Source organism: Symphalangus syndactylus, chromosome 18 (genome assembly GCF_028878055.3).
Source record: "Symphalangus syndactylus isolate Jambi chromosome 18, NHGRI_mSymSyn1-v2.1_pri, whole genome shotgun sequence".
Taxonomy (NCBI): Eukaryota; Metazoa; Chordata; class Mammalia; order Primates; family Hylobatidae; genus Symphalangus; species Symphalangus syndactylus.
The window spans coordinates 22,002,413-22,022,201 of record NC_072440.2 but is presented as its reverse complement, the minus strand read 5'-3'; the positions used below and the strand labels follow the sequence as shown (position 1 = coordinate 22,022,201).

Here is a 19,789-nt window from a genome sequence, read left to right as displayed (position 1 = left end):
TGGTTCAAATAGTCTCAAACTAAACTGAAACTAACAAAGCAAAGTGCAGAGGGTGTGGCAGGACTCTGCGGCACACCCTCCCCTCTTCCCCACGCCTGTGGCTCCTGATGCCACAGGGGTGCAGGGTAAGGAGAGCCTACTGTTTCCTAAAGGCTCTCACATCTTGTAAAACCAGCAGTTATGGAGCACTTACTGTATGCCTACCTCTGTGTTGAGTGGAGGGCCAAAGAGAACTCCTACTGAGTTTGGGGGGTGGTCAGAGCAGCACCCACATCATTGCCCTACAAGAAGGAAGGGGGACGGAGGCTGTTTGACAGGAGGAATGAGAGGAGACGGGCTTCACAGATGGAGCAAACTGCCAGGAGATGTGGAGAACAGGGTGTCGCGAACCGCTCTGGGAGGGTTCCTGGTGGCTGAGGGAGAGGTGGTACGCACCTCCCTTAAAGGGAGCTGGCAGGGGTGTCTTGTCCACTCTGCAGAATGGGCAGGCCCAGGACAGCTGGCCCATCAGACCATTAGAAACAGCGAGTCCGGAGTTGCAGGGGCTTGTCCACGGTCCACGGCCACACAGCAGCCCGTGGCCCCAGGAAGCCAAAGCTCCCAGCCAGTCATCCAGTGGTGGGGGGTTTAGTTCCAGGGGGCCAGAGGTCCTCTGCGGGAGAGAGTGCAGGGCAGTATCCGCGGCAGGCCCAGAGGGGCCAGGACAGGTCAGAAAGGCCTACCCCTCTTTCGCTTGGCACCCTTTCCTCTTTGCCAGGGATGCAAAGGTTATTTATACCCCGGGCCTGCAGGCTGCGGGTGGGGCAGGCACCCCGCCTGGGGCGGGTTGCGGGCGCGGGGGCAGGAACGGGCTTACCTGCTTCCCGCCACCGGGGCTGGGCGGGGCGCTGCGGGGAGGAGGAGCCGGGCACAACCTGTGGACGGCCGCGGCCGGCGGACACACAGCAGCGGGGGCCCGGCCGGGGGTCGCCGGGGGGCCCGGAAGCCGGGGGAGAGCGAGGAAACCAACTTGGAGAGGGGAGTGACCTGGGGGCCGGGGGCGGAGTCGTGAGCGGGGGAGGAGAGAGCCGGCCGCCAGCAAGAGCCGCGCGGCGGCCCAGGAAGCGAGAGCGCCGCCCACCCATCCGGGGCAAGAGCCGCGCCGCGGGAGAGGCAGGCTGGACCGGGGGCTCCCCGGGCCCGCGACCCCCGCCGTGACCCCGCAGCCCCCAGCCCACCCCCAAGATGATGAAGAGGCAGCTGCACCGCATGCGGCAGCTGGCCCAGACGGGCAGCTTGGGACGGTGAGTGTCACCCCCTTCCAGCCCCACTCTTATCCCCGGCAGGACCTGAGAGTTCGTAAAAGGGTCGGGGGAGACGGGGGTGGGGGAGGCTGGGGACAGCTGGGCAGCCACCCTCTGAGCGGCCAGACTCTTGCCCTCTCTTCCTCCCCTCTGAATGCCGCCCCCGTCTCTCGGGCAGAGCTGGAGGAGCAGGGGTGGCCTTTGGGGGAAGGGATGCCCCCCCTTACTGGATTGGAGGGGGCTCCAGGCGGGAGAATGCTCTCTGCCCTAGGACACTGGGACTTCTCTGCCTCTACGAGTCTCTAAGTGGATGGTCCTCCTGACCTCACTTGTACCCTCTGGACAATGGGGCAGTTCACCACATCTGCTTGCTGGGCCAGGGAGGGAGGAGGGTCGATTTAGGGCCACAGACCTGGGGCGAGGGGAGGAGATGGGTCCTGGCCTGGTGGGAGGAGGGGCCTGCCCCTGGCCTGCAGCGTCCCTTCCCCTCCCCCTCCCCCCAGTCCAGGGGCCTCCTGCTTCTCCGTCTCGTTTCTGCTTTTCCTGGACTCAGGTGGAAACATCCCCAGGTCTCCCAGCTCCTACCCCCAGCCTCTGAGCCAGTGGCACGGAGGCCGGAAGTTTGGGGAGCCTCTGAGAGCCTGTCTTCTCTGCTCCTCTTCCCCCAGCCTCAGGAGTTCCCCATTCTCTGGACCCAGGGAGGGGACCGGCTGTCCAGAGACCTGGTTCTAGTCTCACACTGGCACAGATGCCTATGTAGCCTGGACAGTCAGACCACCTTGCGTTGGGCCTTGGCATCCCCCATGTGTCCCTAGGTGGGGGCCAAGGGCCTGTGCACCCCTGCCCACAGCTGTAGTCCAGAGTGCTGTGTGACTGCGCCTAGGAGTCTGAGCTCCCTCACTTCCCGTTCTTGGGGCCAGCTAATACTCCTCATCCCGGGGTGGGCTGAGGATTTGGGAGTGGGCAGAAGAGAGGCTTCTGTGTCCCAAAGCTGGGCCCTGGGTGGGTCTCTCAGCCTCCCCTTTAGTTTCATCTGTCCGCCCTCTCTCAGGACACAGCCCTGGGTGGAGGAGGAAAAACCCATGTATCCTATTCCCACCCGCATGGAATGTGCTCTGACTGGGATGAAGCAACTGGGCCACCCAGGGCAGGCCACACCTGGGAGGGACAGTGGAAGCACTGGGGTCCAGGTGCCCTGCTTCGGGGAAGGGAAGCAGGGGGCATTCTAACCCAGGCAGGCTCAGCAGAAGCACTCTCCCCACTGCAGCACCCCGGAGACCGCTGAGTTCCTGGGTGAGGACCTGCTGCAGGTACGTGTCTGGGCCGGGCGGGTGGGAAGGCAGGCCTGTGTCTGGGCCGGGCGGGTGGGAAGGCAGGCCTGTGCAGGCTGTCGGAGCAGAGGGCCGGGGTGGGGACGACAGGTGGGGGCCCGGGTTGAGTCATTCCTCAAGCTGTTGGCCATGGGGTCCCCAGGGGACAGGAGAAAGTTTCCTGCTCAGGGGGAGACAGCCTCTCTTGATCCTTAACCTCCAAACTGCCTTCCCAGGTAGAACAGCGGCTGGAGCCGGCCAAGCGGGCAGCCCACAACGTCCACAAGCGGCTGCAGGCCTGTCTGCAGGGCCAGAGCGGGGCAGACATGGACAAGCGGGTGGTGAGTGGGGGGTCCCGGGAAGGAGGAGCCTAAGCAGGAGACTTCATCCAATGGGGAAGCAAGGTCGGGGCTGGGGTTTCCTTGCCAGTCTGAGTGTCTGGCACCAAGGGCATGGAGACTGCTCTGTTCCAAGGCCCGTCTGGCACTGCACTCAAGAGGCCCTATACCTTCCCCATCACCTTTACCCCACTTCCCTGTGCACCAGTTCCCATAAGCCAAGGCCAGGCCTCTGACAGCACCTGAGCTTCTCTGTCCAATCAGCATGCAGAGCAGGCTCTCAATGGGGCGGCCTCAGAGGGCTTCCTGAAGGAGGTAGCAATTGAGCTGGCTTTTGAGGGATACTCATGTATTAATCAAGAGGCAGCGTTTATTGGCTGATAACCGGCAGCCTATTGCTAACATATCAGTGCATTGTCTCATGGAACACTGCCACAACCCTAGGGGCAGGCATTGTTTTACAGATGAGGAACTGGAGGCTTAGAAGTAAAGTCACTTGTCCAAGGTCACATAGCTAGTAAGTGGCAGAACTGAGGTTTGAACCCTGGTCTCTGATCCCAGAGCAGGCATTCTCCGTAACTCCAGATGGGGTGGGAGTGTGGGGCCATGTTTTGGAATCAGCTGACAATTCACTGTGGCCAAGGCAAGGAAACTGGGAGCCATAGAGCATTTGAGCTCAGCGGTGGCTAGGTTAGCCACATATACCCTGGGACAGGGGAAAGAGCCCCCGCTCCCAGGCCAGCTCCCCCTCCCATTCTCCCTCCACCTGTGTGACCTGGGGCAAGCTCCCTGCCCTCCGTGCATCTTAGTTTCCCAGTCTGCAGTAAGACTTGGTCATTCCTTCCTGCCCAGTCAAGTGGTTTCTGGGAAGAGGAAAAGGGCACACCAGATGGGGAGGGGCTCCATCCATGGTCTCAGGGAAATGTCACCCCCACCACGCCTTGTCATCTTGTTTCCACTCTCATCTGGGACTGTGGCCCTCCTGGGTTCCCTCCTCTCCTGCCCCAAGGGGCTGGCCTGGTGCTCAGGCAGGGTGGAGGGAGGCACGGACACTCACCGCCGGCCCCACCCTCCCTGCAGAAGAAGCTTCCCCTCATGGCTCTGTCCACCACGATGGCCGAGAGCTTCAAGGAGCTGGACCCTGATTCCAGCATGGGGTGAGCACAGACGGGGCCTGGCCCTCACCTGGGAATACCAAGACGTGATCTCAGCTGGGAGGGGGTCCAGGTGGTGAGGGCATCCACATCAGAAGAATGACCAGGCTGGGGACAGTGCCCAGGTCAGCGAGGGTGGCCAGGCCTGGGAGGGTGTTCGGCTTAGCAGAGATGAAGGATATCTAGGAGGGGCCGGAAGTGAGGGAGGAGAGGCCCCACCAAGTGTTTCCAGTGGAGGTGAGGGCAGCGGGCGCCTGGACCCATGGGGTGCCGTGTCCACAGGAAGGCCTTGGAGATGAGCTGTGCCATCCAGAATCAGCTGGCCCGCATCCTGGCCGAGTTTGAGATGACCCTGGAGAGGGACGTCCTGCAGCCACTCAGCAGGCTGAGTGAGGTGAGCCTGTGCCCTGCTCCCAGCCCCCAGCTTCCCCAGCTTCTGGCTCCCTCCTCCCCCAGCACACTGACCCCCCATGCCCATCCCCAGGAGGAGCTGCCAGCCATCCTCAAGCACAAGAAAAGCCTCCAGAAGCTCGTGTCCGACTGGAACACACTCAAGAGCAGGTGGGAGCCCCAGCCGCTCAGGGGGCTCATATCTGGGTCAGCCCACAGAGATGGTCATAGAGCTTTGAGGCCTTGGCCACACCAGGAGAATGCTTTGGGGCCTGCTGAGTACAGTGTGTGTACTTGTGCACGCCTGGTCCCTAGGAACACAGGTGGTGAGGGTATCTGTGAGGGTGTGCCCGTGTGTGTCACAGCTGGTGCTGGGGCGACCCCAAAGCCTGGGATCGCTGTAAACAGTCCTGTGGCGGCCCCATTCCCCACTCTGTGGAGTGGCTGTGATCACCAAACTTGCCACCAGGGGGCAACCCAGAGCACTCATGGCCCAGCCTGGGCAGAGGCCCCGGCCAGTGGAGCTCTCAGATCTGCAGCTCTAAATCCTAGAATCCCATGTAGTCTGCTGTATGGAGGGGACACTTGGCTCTGGACATGCAATAGGGCAGGTGACCAGCTCACCTTGGGATCATCCCCAGGCTCAGTCAGGCAACCAAGAATTCAGGCAGCAGTCAAGGCCTGGGAGGCGGCCCGGGCAGTCACAGCCATACAACCATGGCCAACAAGGTGGAGACGCTGAAGGAGGAGGAGGAGGAGCTGAAGAGGAAGGTGGAGCAATGCAGGGTGAGGGCCATGGGGGTCCCCTGGATATGTAGGGGTGGCAGGGGTGGGTCCTGGCCCCATCTCACAGGCAAGGAAGCTGAAGTTCAGAGAGGTGACGTGACTTGCCTAAGGCCACGTGGCTAGGAGCCAGCAGAGCTCCGCCATTCCCTCGTAGCCTCTCTGTCTGTACCCCATGCATAACTTGGGAAGGCGGAGACTTGGTCTGTTTCCTGAGTCTCCATGTGTGTGTTTGCTGAGCGAGCGAGTGAATGAATGAATGAAGAGTGAATGAAAGAATGCTTGAATGGTGAATAACAGGGCACTGTGCAAGGCCAGGTGCGGTGGCTCACGCCTGTAATCCCAGCACTTGGGGAGGCCGAGGCGGGCGAATCATGAGGTCAGGAGTTCAAGACCAGCCTGGCCAACATGGTGAAACCCTGTCTCTACTAAAAATACAAAAACTTAGCTGGGCGAATTGGCAGGTGCCAGTAATCCCTGCTACTCAGGAGGCTGAGTCAGGAGAATCGCTTGAACCCAGGAGGCGGAGGTTGCAGTGAGCCGAGATCACGCCACTGCACTACAGCCCGGGCAACAGTGTGAGACTCCGTCTCAAACAAAACAAAAAAGAAGGCACTGTGCTAAGGCTATGGGGACACAGAGATGGGGACGAGAAGCCAGAAGAGTTTGAGGGAGTTCCCAGGGGCTGGCCCCAAGCACCAACCTTGGCAGAGAGAGGAGCCTGGCTGGGACCTTCCACCTGCAGTTGTGTAGCCTGGGGCAGGTCACCAACCCTTCCAAGCCTCCTCTTCTCCTCTAGACCCCCCAGCCTCACCCAATGTAAGCTCTCCCCTCTCTATCCCCAAGGACGAGTACTTGGCTGACCTGTACCACTTTGTTACCAAGGAGGACTCCTATGCCAACTACTTCATTCATGTGAGTCCAAGACCGGGCCCAGCCATCCAGAGCTCGGGGGCTGAATGCCAGAGCCAGGGGCCACTGGGGCTGTAAGATGGTGGAGGGGGTGTCTGCTCTCAAGGACCCTATAGAAGGCTCAGCTTCCCTCACTTCCGCTCAGCGTGTCCCTTTGTCCCCACAGCTCCTGGAGATTCAGGCCGATTACCATCGCAGGTCACTGAGCTCACTGGACACAGCCCTGGCTGAGCTGAGAGAGAACCACGGCCAAGCAGGTGGGGACATAGGCCCAGCGATACCACATCCCTGACTCTGCCCTGCTCGGGGCTTATTGAGAAGCTTGCACTTCATCCTGAAAGGCAGCAGGAAGCTGTGGATGGGTTCTGAGAGCTAGGCTCAATCTGTGATGGAGAGGCTGCTCTGGCTGCCGTGTGGAGGGTGGAATGAAGGGGGCAGGACTAGAGCCAGGCCTGTTGGGCAGAAGGAGGCAATGGTGGCCTAGACTAGGACAGAGGTAGTGGAGGCGGGCCGATTCGAGAGATGTGATGGATGATTTCAGATGTGTGCCTGGACAGTCAGTGGCAGGTGGCACCACCTTGAGGACATCAGGGGGGTGCCCCTGCCTGACTGCTTGGGGTGGGAAGGCCCTGGGCCACTGATCTGTTTCATCCCTGCAGACCACTCCCCCTCGATGACAGCCACCCACTTCCCCAGGGTGTATGGGGTGTCGCTGGCAACCCACCTGCAAGAGCTGGGCCGGGAGATTGCCCTGCCCATCGAGGCCTGCGTCATGATGCTGCTTTCTGAGGGCATGAAGGAAGAGGTGGGGCCCCCTGGGGCAGGTGGGGAAGGAGCACGGGGGCCCTCATTCTGTCCCAAACCCCCAACTTGCTGCCCTGTCCCGGTGCCTGTAATTCCCTCATTCAAGCCCAGCTCCCTGGGAGAAGACATGGCCGCCTCCTGCGGCATCCACACCACCACCTCCCCCGTGTCAGTGCTCGCGTGGGCCAAGTGCTGTGCTAGAAGCCTTTGCATTCCTGGCTCCATTTCTTTTTTTTTTTTTTTTTTTTTTTTTTTTGAGACGGAATCTCGCTCTGTCACCCAGGCTGGAGTGCAGTGGCACGATCTCGGCTCACTGCAAACTCCGCCTCCCGGGTTCACGCCATTCTCCTGCCTCAGCCTCTCCGAGTAGCTGGGACTACAGGCGCCCGCCACCACGCCCGGCTAATTTTTTGTATTTTTGGTAGAGACGGGGTTTCACCGTGGTCTCGATCTCCTGACCTCGTGATCCGCCCGCCTCGGCCTCCCAAAGTGCTGGGATTATAAGCGTGAGCCACCACGCCCGGCCTCTTGGCTCCATTTCACAATTTCAGAAGAGAGAGACAGAGGTAGAGAGGTAACCATGCCCAGAGTAATATGAGAAGGTGACTTCTCAAACCAGGGGCTCCGCTGCCACACACTGGCAGGATCTGCTGTGAATACATTGCCCCCCTGTCCTGAAGACAGACCCTAGTGATGGCAGGTACCCCAAAACAGTTCTGAGCTGCTCAGCAATCCTGCTGGGGCTTCCTTTCTCCCTTACACTTCTTTTTTTTTTTTTTTGAGATATGGAGTCTTGTTCTGTTACCCAGGCTGGAGTGCAGTGGCGCGTTCTCGGCACACTGCAGCCTCCGCCTCCTGGGTTCAAGCGATTCTCCTGCCTCAACTTCGCAAGTAGCTGGGACTACAGGCATGCACCACCACGCCCAGCTAATTTTTGTATTTTTTAGTAGAGATGAGATTATGTTGGCCAGGCTAGTCCTAAACTCCTAACCTCAGGTGATCCACCTGCCTCAGCCTCCCAAAGTGCTGGGGTTACAGGCATGAGCCACTGTGCCCGACCCTTTTTTTTGAGACAGGATCTCGCTCTGTCACCCAGGCTGTAGTGTAGTGATGTGATCCTGGCTCACTGCAACTTCCACCTCCCAGGTTCAAGCGATTGTGTCTCAGCCTCCCACGTAGCTGGGATTACAGATGCCCACCACCATGCCCAGCTAATTTTTTTTATTTTAGTAGAAATGGGATTTCACCATGTTGGCCAGGCTGGTCTCAAACCCCTGGCCTCAAGTGATCCACCTGCACAGGCCTCCCAAAGTGCTGGGATTACAAGCGTGAGCCACCACACCCGGCCCCTCCCTTCCACTTCTGACTGGGCTCCCATTTCCCCATGATTTTTCCCACCTCCTCCCAGACTTCCCAGCCCCACCCTTTGCTCAGAATTCTAGACCTTGAAGGTTGAGGCCCGTGGACACCGTGGTGCCCACACTGCCGGCCAGACCAGCGGGGACACAGGCCTAGCAAGGGCCAGTGGCACACCCCAGGCTAGAAGTGCGCCAGGGTGTCCTGCCCTGCCCACCCCTTTTTGACCCCTTGCCTGCCTCCTCTCGAACCCAGGGTCTCTTCCGCCTGGCTGCTGGGGCCTCGGTGCTGAAGCGTCTCAAGCAGACAATGGCCTCGGACCCCCACAGCCTGGAGGAGTTCTGCTCCGACCCGCACGCCGTGGCAGGTGCCTAATCCGGGGAGCCCTGGGCAGGAGGTTGGGGGTAAGGGGTGCAGCAGCTTGAAACGATCCCAAGATAGCCTGGCTGTAAGACTTGATATTCTGTTGAGACTGAGGACACTCAGGGGTTCTTAATGTGGGGTCCATCATGAGCGCCCCCAAAATGTTTGTACATTTTTCTGGGGACAAGATGGCTAGCCTTCATTTTCTCAAAAGGGCCTACAGCCCAAAGAAACTGTCAGACCTAGACACGTTAGTGTGAACAAGGGCTGAAGATTGCTTCTACAGGGAGAGTGGGAGAGCGGGGTGGGGGCTGCCTCTGACCCTCCCCACACCCCTGCTTCAGGTGCCCTCAAGTCGTATCTGCGGGAGCTGCCAGAGCCTCTGATGACCTTCGACCTCTATGATGACTGGATGAGGGCGGCCAGGTGAGGATGTTGGAGGAGGGAGGGGATGGGGAGGAGGAGGATGCAAAGGTGTAGCCCTGCGCTGGCTGACAGGTCTCTCCACTCCCCGCCAGCCTGAAGGAGCCAGGGGCCCGTCTGCAGGCCCTCCAAGAGGTGTGCAGCCGCCTGCCCCCCGAGAACCTCAGCAACCTCAGGTGAGCCCGAGCCTGCCTCCCCAGCCTGCCACAGAGCCAGAGCCCAGCTGGGATCAGGGACCCTGGGACCCCGGGCTTGAGCCTGGCTTTGCCACTGTATCCTAAGAAATATTTCTGAAAATGCAGCTTTGATGGATTAGTCATTTATATATATAATTTTTTTTGTTTTCTTTCTGAGACAGGGTCTCACTCTTGCCCAAGCTGGAGTAAAGTGGTGCAATCTCGGCTCACTGCCATCTCTGCCTCCTGGGTTCAAGCAATTCTCCTGCCTCAGCCTCCCGAGTAGCTAGGACTACAGGCGCCGGCCACCACACCCGGCTAATTTTTGTATTTTTTGTAAAGATGGGGTTTTACCATGTTGGTCAGGCTGGTCTCGAACACCTGACCTCAGGTGATCCACCCGCCTCAGCCTCCCAAAGTGCTGGAATTACAGGCGTGAGGCACTGCCCCCGGCCAGATTAGTCATATATTTTTATGCGAAGCATTGAAATAAATGAGACCTTGAACTTTTGAAGCCATACCTAGCCTGGCTTCACATGCCACCTCTGGGCAGGCCACTTGGCGTCATCATCTGGAAAATGCAGATTGTAACAGTCCCTACCCTATAGAGTGGCTGCGAGGACTCAGCTTGGCTCAGTGCCCACTGCAGGGTTGGCACTCAGTGGATAAGCTGATTTAACTGTGACAATGTTAAGACCATTCTGGGCGGTGCCTTTCACACTCTTTGGAAACCCTGTGCTGGAGAATTCTCAGGGCTTGGTGCGTTCTGCCCCTGGCCTAAGCCTGCCTCCACCCTTAGGTACCTGATGAAGTTCCTGGCACGGCTGGCGGAGGAGCAGGAAGTGAACAAGATGACACCCAGCAACATCGCCATAGTCCTGGGACCCAACCTGCTGTGGCCACCTGAGAAAGAAGGGTGAGGGGCCGCGGGCTGGGGGAGGTGGCAGGAGGAAGGCAGATCCCACCCCAACCATCTGTTGTCTATTTTTCCCCTGGCCCTCGGTGTCCCCATTTTTGGAGTGGGTTTTTGAGGCCGTTTTTGAGGCTGCCGTGAGGAACAGGCTGAAGGGGCCGTGCAGGCCACAGGGCTTTGGAGAGAGGCAATTCTGGCATTTTGGCCAGTGGTGGTGATGAGGTATTTAGTGGGATGGAGGAGCTGGGAGCCTAGAGATCAGGTTCTTTTTTTTTTTTTTTTTTTTTTTGAGACGGAGTCTTGCTCTTGTTGCCCAGGCTGGAGTACAGTGGTGTGATCTTGGCTCACTGCAACCTCCGCCTCCCAGGTTCAAGCGATTCTCCTGCCTCAGCCTGCCAAGTAGCTGGGACTACAGGTGCGCACTACCACTCCTGGCTAATTTTTTGTATTTTTAGTAGAGACAGGGTTTCACCGTGTTAGCCAGGGTGGTCTCGATCTCCTAACCTCGTGATCCATCAGCCTCGGCCTCCCAAAGGGCTGGGATTACAGGGGTGAGCCATCGCGCCCCAGGTGTGAGCCACCGTGCCCAGCCTGATCAGGTTCTATTAATAGCTCCGCCCCTCCACCTTCCAGAGATGGGCCTGAGGAGGTCACCCTTAGAACCTCCATTTCCTCATCCGTAAACTGGGGAGAAATCATACAAACTTTGAGGGCTTTTGCTTTGGGGAGTGAGCGATATGATGAACTGGGAAATGTTTTAGAAACTGTGAAGTGCAAGCCAGGTCCAGTGGCTCTTGCCTGTAATCCTAGCACTTTGGGAGGCAAAGGTGGGAAGATCACTTGAACTCAGGAGTTTGAAACCAGCCTGGGCAACTTAATGAGACCCTGTCTCTACAAAAAATTAAAAAGAGTAACCAGGCAGGTGGTGCGCACCTGAAGTCTGAGCTACTCAGAAGGCTGAGGTGGGAGAACTGCTTGGGCCCGGGGCGTCAAGGCTGCAGTGAGCCATGATGGAGCCACTGCATTCCAGCCTGTGCGACAGAATGAGACCCTGTCTCTAAAAATGAAGAAATAGGCCGGGCGCAGCGGCTCGCGCCTGTAATCCCAGCACTTTGGGAGGCCGAGGTGGGTGGATCACCTGAGGTCGGGAGTTTGAGACCAGCCTGGCCAACATGGTGAAACTCCATTTCTACCAAAAATACAAAAATTACCTGGGCATGGTGGTACATGCCTGTAATCCCAGCTACTCGGGAGGCTGGGGCAGGAGAATCTCTTGAACCCGGGAGGTGGAGGTTGCAGTGAGCCAAGATTGTGCCACTGCACTCCAGCCTGGGCGACAGAGCAAGACTCCGTCTCAAAAAAAAAAAAAGAAGAAATAATAAAATTAAAGTGTAAAGTGCAGTGCTATGTGAGGAGTCATCATTATTTACCTGGCCACAGATGGCAAGATTTCCTCTCACGTGCTGATTGCATTTGCTTGGTAGAGGCGTCTAGATCACAACCATGAAGAAAAGGGTCCTTGATTAATGAGTGATGTCTGTCGGGGTGAAGGAAGGGGGACATTTGGCATGTGAGTAACACATTTACCATCAACCGGTGGTTTATGGGCTTTTTGAGAACAAGGACTCAGTATGATGGATCCTTGTGTCTCCATTGCCCAGCACAGGGCCAGACAGAGTTGGGGTCACAAACCCTTTGCTAAGCAAATGCATCTCTTTGTCCCAGGGACCAGGCCCAGCTGGATGCGGCCTCTGTGTCTTCCATCCAGGTGGTGGGCGTCGTCGAGGCACTGATCCAGAGCGCAGACACCCTCTTCCCTGGAGGTGAAGCTCCCGTCTGCATGGACGCCCGGCTGGGTGCCCTCCTTCTGCCCTGCTCCCTCCCCTGCAGCCCCACGAACTCACTATAAGTCCAGGAGGAAGTCTGAGCCTCAGTTTCTCATTTTTACAACGGGGATGGTCTGCCTGCTTTGTGGGGTTGTGATGAGGCTCACATGGGAGTGGGGAAGCTGAGCATGGTCCAGATGGGTTCAGGGGAAGGGGAAACGGTCCCGGCCAGTGGAGCGAGGAGCCTGGTGCAGTCTCTGAGAGCCATCTCCGCTCCTTCTGTCTCCAGACATCAACTTCAACGTGTCAGGCCTCTTCTCAGCTGTTACCCTCCAGGACACAGTCAGTGACAGGCTGGCCTCTGAGGAAATTCCATCCACTGCTGTGCCCACCCCAGCCACCACCCCGGCTCCGGCTCCAGCTCCAGCTCCAGTTCCAGCCCCAGCCTTGGCTTCAGCGGCTACCAAGGAAAGGTGAGGACTGAGGGGCATGAATGGCTCCTGTGGTGGTCCCACAGTCAGCCTGCCTGAGGCACCATGTCTCAGAGCTGGAAGCTGAATTTTTGGAAATGTAATTATTAGTATTTTCATCCCGAAGACCAGATCTCCTAGTTTGGAGAGGGTGGGGTGGAGACTCAGAGGCGGCATTTGTCTCAGCCACTGATGTGTGAGTGCCCTGCTCATCATGTGGCAATTTCCTGAGCACCTACTGTATGCCAGGCTTTGTTTCCAATCCTAGGGAACTCGAGAGATGATCATTTTGGAATCTGTAAATACCTTCCAGTTTTGTTTTGTTTTTTAAGACAAAGTCTCACTCTGTCGCCCAGGCCAGAGTGCAGTGGCACAATCTTGGCTCATTGCAACCTGTGCCTCCCGGGTTCAAGTGATTCTCTTGCCTCAGCCTCCCAAGTAACTGCGATTACAGATGAGTGCCACCACACCTGTCTAATTTTTGTATTTTAAGTAGAGACGGGGTTTTGCCATGTTGGCCAGGCTGGTCTTGAACTCCTGGCCTCAAATGATCCACCCACCTTGGCCCCTGAAAGTGCTGGGATTACAAGTGTGAGCCACTGCACCTGGCCTCTTTTTTTTTTTTTTTTTTTTTTTTTCCTGAGATGGAGTTCACTCTTGCTTAGACTGGAGTGCAATGGCGAGATCTTGGCTCACTTGCAGCCTCCACCTCCCGGGTTCAAGCAATTCTCCTGCCTCAGCCTCCCAAATAGCTGAGACTTGAGGCGTGCACCACCATAGCCGGCTAATTTTTGTATTTTCAGTAGACACAGGGTTACCCCATGTTGGCCAGGCTGGTTTTGAACTCCTGGCCTCAAGCAATCCACCTGCCTCGGCCCCCCAAAGTGCTGGGATTACAGGCATGAGCCACCGTGCTTGGCCACCATCTTCTCTTTGATTGTTTAAATCTGGAAGGGCTTCATGGTACCGTGGTGCCTCCATACCAAGCAGCTACTGTTCAGGATACCACAGAGCACTGGGGCTCACACCTTGAATTTCCTGATGAGCAAGACAAACGCTTACGTTCCAAGGCACAGGGAGAGAGAGAGACAGCATCAAGCACAGCCACCAGTGCGTTCTCTCTATAGTGTCAGGTGGAGAGGCACTGCCAAGGGAGGGGGACCAGGTTAAGGGGGAGCGTGGGGGCTACTTTAGCTGTGGGGCCAGGAAAGGCCTTGCTGAGGAAGAGACGACCAAGCAGAGACCCGAAGGCAGTGAGGAATGAGCCTGGGACCCCCTCTGCTTCTCACCCGCTCTCTGGCTTCCAGTGGCCAAAGCATCTCATAAAGATCACGTGGCTGGGCGCGGTGGCTCACACCTGTAATCCCAGCACTTTGGGAGGCCGAGGCGGGCAGATCATGAGGTCAGGAGATTGAGACCATCCTGGCTAACACGGTGAAACCCCGTCTCTACTAAAAATACAAAAAATTAGCCAGGCATGGTGGCATGTGCCTGTGGTCCCAGCTACTCGGAGGCTGAGGCAGGAGAATGGTGTGAACCCAGGAGGCGGAGCTTGCAGTGAGCCGAGATGGTGCCACCGCACTCCAGCCTGGGCAACAGAGCAAGACTCTATCTCAAAAAAAAAAAAAAAAAAAAAAAAAAGATCACATGGAGGCAGATTGGGCAACATAGCAAGACTGTGTCTCTACAAAAAATAAATGAGGTCGGTGTGGTGGTGCACACCGGTGGTCCCAGCTACCCAGGAGGCTATGGTGGGAGGATTTCTTGAGCCTAGGAGGTCAAGGCTGCAGTGAGCAATGATTGTGCCATTGTACTCAGCCTGGGCGACAGAGTGAGATCCTGTCTCAAAAAGAAATGGCTGTATGTGGTGGCTCACTCCTGTAATCCCAGCACTTTGGGAAGCCAAGGCAGGTGGATCACTTCAGGTCCAGAGTTTGAGACCAGCCTGGACAACATGGTGAAATCCCATCTCTACTAAAAATGCAAAAAATTAGCCAGGGATGGTAGTGCGCACCTGTAATCCCAGCTACTCGGGAGGCTGAGGCAGGAGAATGGTTTGAACCGGGGAGGCAGAGGTTGCAGTGAGCCAAGATCGTGCCATTGCACTCCAGCCTGGGCAACAAGAGCAAAACTCCATCTCAGAAAAAAAAAAAAGAAAAGAAAAGAAAGAGAGAAAGAGAGAAAGAAAGAAAGAAATGGCCGGGTGTGGTGGCTCACACCTGTAATCCCAGCACTTTGGGAGGCTGAAGCAGGTGGATCACTTGAAGTCAGGAGTTTGAGACCAGCCTGGCCAACATGGTGAAACCCCATCTCTACTAAAAATGCAAAAAATTAGCAGGGCATGGTGGTGCACGCCTGTAATCTCAGCTACTCGAGAGTCCGAGACAGGAGAATCCCATGAACCCAGGAGGCAGAGGTCACAGTGAGCCAAGATCATGCCATCACACTCCAGCCTGAGTGACAGAGCGAGACTTCTTCTCAACAACAACAAAAAAAAACAAGGCTAGGTGGCGCACACCTGTAATCCCAGTACTTTGGGAGGCCAAGGTGGGCAGAAGATCGCTTAAGGCCAGGAGTTCAAGAACAACATGACAAAACCCCGTCTCTACTACAAAAAAAAAAAAAAAAAAAAAAAGCTGGGCATGGTGGTGTGTGCCTATAATCCCAGCTACTCCAGAGGCTGAGGCAGGATAATTGCTCGAACTTTGGAGGTGGAGGCTGCAGTGAGCCAAGATCACGCCACTGTACTCCAGCCTGGGCGACAGAGCGAGACTCCGTCTCAAGAAAAAAAACCACATAGAGGCCGTGAGCTGAGGCAGAGGTCAGGCCCTATGTCCCACCTCCCATCCTGCCCCTACGTACCAGGCAGGTGGGGCTCCCTCCTGGTCCCTGGAGGAACATGGACTCTGTCACAAGGTCACAAAGCAGCCAGGGGCTCAGTGGATGCAGACCCCGACCAATGCCAGAAGCATCTTCTGGCAGGGGTGTGTGGCGTGGGGACAGGGTGATAGAAAGTGAGTGCTGGGAGGATCCAGACTCCACCTGGCAGCTGGAGACTCGTCAGGATTCCATGAGACTTCTGGGAGGTGGCCAAGTCTGCCCCATCCTTTCCTTCCCTCTGCAGGACAGAGTCTGAGGTGCCCCCCAGACCAGCCTCCCCCAAGGTCACCAGGAGCCCCCCGGAGACAGCTGCCCCAGTGGAGGACATGGCTCGGAGGAGTGAGTTGGCTGTGGGAGGGGAGGAGGGGACAGAGGGTGGGCGGGGAGAGGGGACAGGCAGTCCCAGGTCCTCATATCTTTTTAGGCAGCCAGGGGAGGCCAGGAATCAAGGTGATAAAGAGCCCAGGTTTTGCCACCTGGCACTCTGGGTTTAGATTTGAGCTCTTTAACCTTGGGCAGATGAGTTCACCTGTCTGGGCCTCACCTTCCTCCTCTGTGTAATGGGACAGTGTCTGCACTTACCTTATGGGGCTGCATGGAGCCTGCAGTGGTGCTGCAGGAAGAGTGCCTGGCCCTGGCACACAGCACGTGCCCACTAAAGGGGAGCCGGCGTGAGTACTGGGGTACTGGAGTCCCGTCCCTCCAGAAGCCCAGAGGTCACAGACTACAGTGGAAGGAGGGAGTCTTCAAAGGGCAGTGAAGGGGCTGGGCACAGTGGCTCACACATGTAAACCCAGCACTTCGGGAGGCTGAGGCGGGTGGATCACTTGAGGCCAGGAGTTCAAGACCAGCCTGGCCAACATGGTGAAACCTCATCTCTACTAAAAATACAAAAGTTAGCTGGGCATGGTCGTGGGTGCCTGTCATCCCAGATACTTAGGAGGCTGAGGCAGGAGAATCACTTGAACCCGGGAGGCGGAAGTTGCAGTGAGCAAAGATCGCGCCACTGCACTCCAGCCTGGGTGACAAGAATGAGACTCTGTCTCAAAAAAAAAAAAAAAAATGGCAGTGGCAGTGAAGGAGAGGAGGTGGCAGGGGTGGGAAGAAACCAGGGGCCTCCTTCTGAGCCCCTCTGGCACACTTACCTGTCAATTTGGCCCAGAGCCGACCAGGTGAGAGAGTGACTGACACTCAGTGGAGGCAGTGGGCAGTAGACAGCCAGGAATAGGCAGAACAGCTCTGGGAGCCTGGTGACCAGGGCTGGCAGGTAGTCTACAGTAAAATAAAAATGAACAAGATAGGCCAGGGACGGTGGCTTATGCCTGTCATCCCAGCACTTTGAGAGGCCGAGGCAGGAGGCTCGCTTGAGCCCTGGAGTTCAAGACCAGCCTGGACAACACAGCAAGACCCTGTCTCAAAATTTAAGAACTTTTAAAAACTAAAAAAAAATGGGCAAGATAATTTCAGAGGACAAAAAGTCCTGCAAAGAAAATACAACTAGAAAATGTGACGGAGCAGCTGGGGTGGGGCATGGGGTGGGGCTCTAACTAGGGTGCTCAGGGAGGACCTCCAAGGGGCAAAGGGCACAAGGAGAGGCCTAGATGATGAGGAGCCAGCCACGGAAATGGTGTTCCCGGCAGAGGGAACGGCAGATGCAAAGGTTGTGAGGGGGCACGGAGCTTCGTGGATTCACCACAGGCCACGTGGACACTCAACCTTCCTCACCCTTTCCTTCCTCAACAGCCAAGCGCCCAGCGCCAGCCCGGCCCACCATGCCGCCCCCCCAGGTCTCTGGCTCCCGCTCCTCCCCTCCAGCCCCGCCCTTGCCCCCTGGCTCTGGAAGCCCTGGGACCCCCCGAGCCCTGCCCCGACGTCTGGTTGGCAGCAGCCTCCGAGCCCCCACAGTGCCACCCCCATTACCCCCCACACCCCCTCAGCCTGCCCGGCGCCAAAGCCGGCGTTCACCAGCCTCCCCCAGCCCGGCCTCCCCAGGTCCAGCCTCCCCCAGCCCAGTCTCTTTGAGTGCCCCTGCACAGGTGGACCTGGGGTCTGCCACAGCAGAGGGAGGAGCCCCTGAGGCTGTCAGTGGGGTCCCCACTCCCCCAGCTATCCCCCCTCAGCCCCGCCCCAGGAGCCTTGCCTCAGAGACCAGCTGAGCGACTGGTTTCTCCCTAAGCAGCCCTCGGCATCCCCTCCCTCCCCACCTGCCCCTCCCAGGACAGCTCTCACCCCCCGCAAAGGGGTGTGGGCCTCCAGCCTTTGCCCACAAGTGCCTCAGTGCCCACTGGGTCGGCCCCCATGGCCAGGAGGGCTCAGGACAGTCCTCCACTTCCTGACCTTTTGCTCGTCCACCCTGGGCTTGGGGACCCCCCACTGGATTCTCCACTCTCCAGCAGGTCCTAGGGGAGCCACCGGAAGGAAGGAGAGGCTTGCCTGCTCCTACGGGACTGATTCTTCTCTTGCTGACATGTTTTTTGTAAGGCTGGTAAATAAATTATTTTGGACAAAACTGGAGCAGCTGCCCAAATGATAGTTTTATTTTCTGTCGTTGAAATAAAGAAGCCAATTTTATAAAGGGGAAAAAAAATACATATTCTTTGCCTCCTTTCTTCCTGTCTGAAATGAGATCACAGCAGACATTTTTAGAGCTTTCTCTGCACTACATGCTGTGCTTTTCTGTGGATGATTTCCACTTAAACTTCTACTGCAGTAAATACCATTACCTCTTACCAGTGAGGAGACTGAGGCTCAGACAGAAGTGACCTGCCAAGGTCACACGGCAGTCAGGCAGGGGCCTGGGATTAGAGCCTAGGTCTGACTCCAAAGCCTGGCTTGTCCCTCACGTTCTGGACAATTTACTTAACTTCTTGGTATCCCTTTTCCTCATTTGTGAAACTTTATAACAATTCCCTCCACAGAGGCATTGCTCTCCATTGAAAACCAAAGCACCAGCCTTGGCCCACGGAAGTGCCTACCGCTCCCACTGTTTCCTGGACCCCTCTCCTTCCGGGAGGAGGCTGGAAAGGCTCCCCAAGGAGCAGGGATGGATCTGTCCTCAAACCTTCCCTAAATCTGCTCTGTGCCAGGCCCTGAGCTAGCTCCCAGACTTAACCCTACACCCAAAGAGTTCCCGAACAGACAGGCAGAAGCAACCATTAGAATCAAGTGTCTGGCCAGGCACGGTGGCTCACGCCAATAATCCCAACACTGGGATCCTGAGGCAGGAGGATCACTTGAGCCCAGGAGTTCTAGACCAGCCTGGGCAACATAGTGAGACCCCGTCTCTACAAAAAAATTACAAAAATTAACTGGGCGTAGTGGCGTGTGCTTGTAGTCTCAGCAACTAGGAAGGCTGAGGCAGGAGGATCACTTGAGTCCAGGAGTTGGAGGCTTCAGTGAGCAGTGATCATGCCACTGCACTCCAGCCTGGGTGACAGTGTAAGACCCTGTCTCAAAAACAAATAAAATCAAGTGTCATTGCACTGGGAGCCCATATTAGCCAAGTTAGGGGTGGCCATATAACCTAGACTCGTGTATGGGGTGGGTGGTTAAGAATGGCTTCCTGGAGGAGGGATATTTAAGGGAAGTCTTTCAGGAGCTGACCTGAAGATGAATTTTATCTGTTTATTTTTATTTATTTTATTTATGTATTTATTTTGAGATGGAGTCTCGCCCTGTCGCCCAGGCTGGAGTGCAGTGGTGCGATCTCGGCTCGCTGCAAGCTCGGCCTCTTGGGTTCAAGCGATTCTCCTGCCTCAGCCTCCCAAGTAGCTGGGACTACAGGCACCCGCCACCACGCCCAGCTAACTTTTTTTGTTTTCATTAGAGACGGGGTTTCACCATAGCCAGGATGGTTTCGATCTCCTGACCTCGTGATCCGCCCATCTCAGCCTTCCAAAGTGCTGAGATTACAGGCATGAGCCACCGAGCCCGGCCCTGAAGGTGAAATTTTTAAAGGAAAAAGGAACATTCAGGCCAAGGAGACTACCTATGCAAAGGCCAGGAGCAAAAGGCTTAGGGCACTTGGGGAATAGGAGCTCGTTGAGCTTCCAAGGTTGGGTTACAAGGTACAGTTTTTCCCAAGTCTTTGGAGCTCCAGTTGCTCCTGGGGGTCACAGCCTTCTCTGAAGTTGGCAGACAAGTTCAAAACTGTGACACCACAGCTCACAATTCATTCATCCCCACACTGCAGACCAGTGGCTCCTCAAAGGTCCCCAGACCTGTGGTTGCTTCCAGATCACAAGGCCCCCTCCCTAAGATAGGGACCCAGCCAACCTGGGTCACCCCATTACTATCCTGGGCAATTGGCCACGATCATTCTGGCTCCTGCCCTCCCGGGGCGTGCTCCAGTGACAGCCTGCCTGCCTCTAGCCCAGTGCTTCCCTACCCTAGCCTCACAGTAGAATCC

At 56.8% G+C, this 19,789-nt stretch overlaps 1 protein-coding gene across 3 annotated transcripts; it reads left to right on the top strand.

The window, feature by feature from the left end:
* Positions 1–1,105: 1,105 nt before the first annotated feature.
* Positions 1,106–17,968, top strand: SH3BP1 (SH3 domain binding protein 1). 3 transcript variants are annotated; one of them, XM_063623065.1, is made up of 19 exons: positions 1,143–1,283; positions 2,551–2,593; positions 2,830–2,934; positions 4,012–4,088; positions 4,368–4,479; positions 4,570–4,646; positions 5,117–5,261; positions 6,105–6,173; positions 6,337–6,427; positions 6,830–6,975; positions 8,586–8,697; positions 9,038–9,119; positions 9,212–9,292; positions 10,092–10,208; positions 11,931–12,028; positions 12,321–12,504; positions 15,626–15,720; positions 17,125–17,168; positions 17,778–17,895. In XM_063623065.1, the coding sequence occupies exons 1-19, from the start codon at positions 1,225–1,227 to the stop codon at positions 17,859–17,861; spliced, it is 1,821 nt and encodes a 606-aa protein (XP_063479135.1). In that variant the 5' UTR covers positions 1,143–1,224; the 3' UTR covers positions 17,862–17,895. The 3 variants fall into 3 exon arrangements, with proteins under 3 accessions (XP_055107617.1, XP_063479135.1, XP_055107618.1); XM_055251642.2 differs by having other exon boundaries at positions 1,106–1,283; positions 17,125–17,895; XM_055251643.2 differs by lacking the exon at positions 17,125–17,168 and having other exon boundaries at positions 17,778–17,968.
* Positions 17,969–19,789: the final 1,821 nt, after the last annotated feature.

Bases quoted from the DNA above. Each gene is read 5' to 3' on its own strand.
- SH3BP1 (XM_055251642.2), top strand. From the start codon at position 1,225: ATGATGAAGAGGCAGCTGCACCGCATGCGGCAGCTGGCCCAGACGGGC. The intron at 1,284-2,550 runs GTGAGTGTCACC...TCCCCACTGCAG, and splicing joins CAGACGGGCAGCTTGGGACG to CACCCCGGAGACCGCTGAGT. The intron at 4,089-4,367 runs GTGAGCACAGAC...CCGTGTCCACAG, and splicing joins GACCCTGATTCCAGCATGGG to GAAGGCCTTGGAGATGAGCT.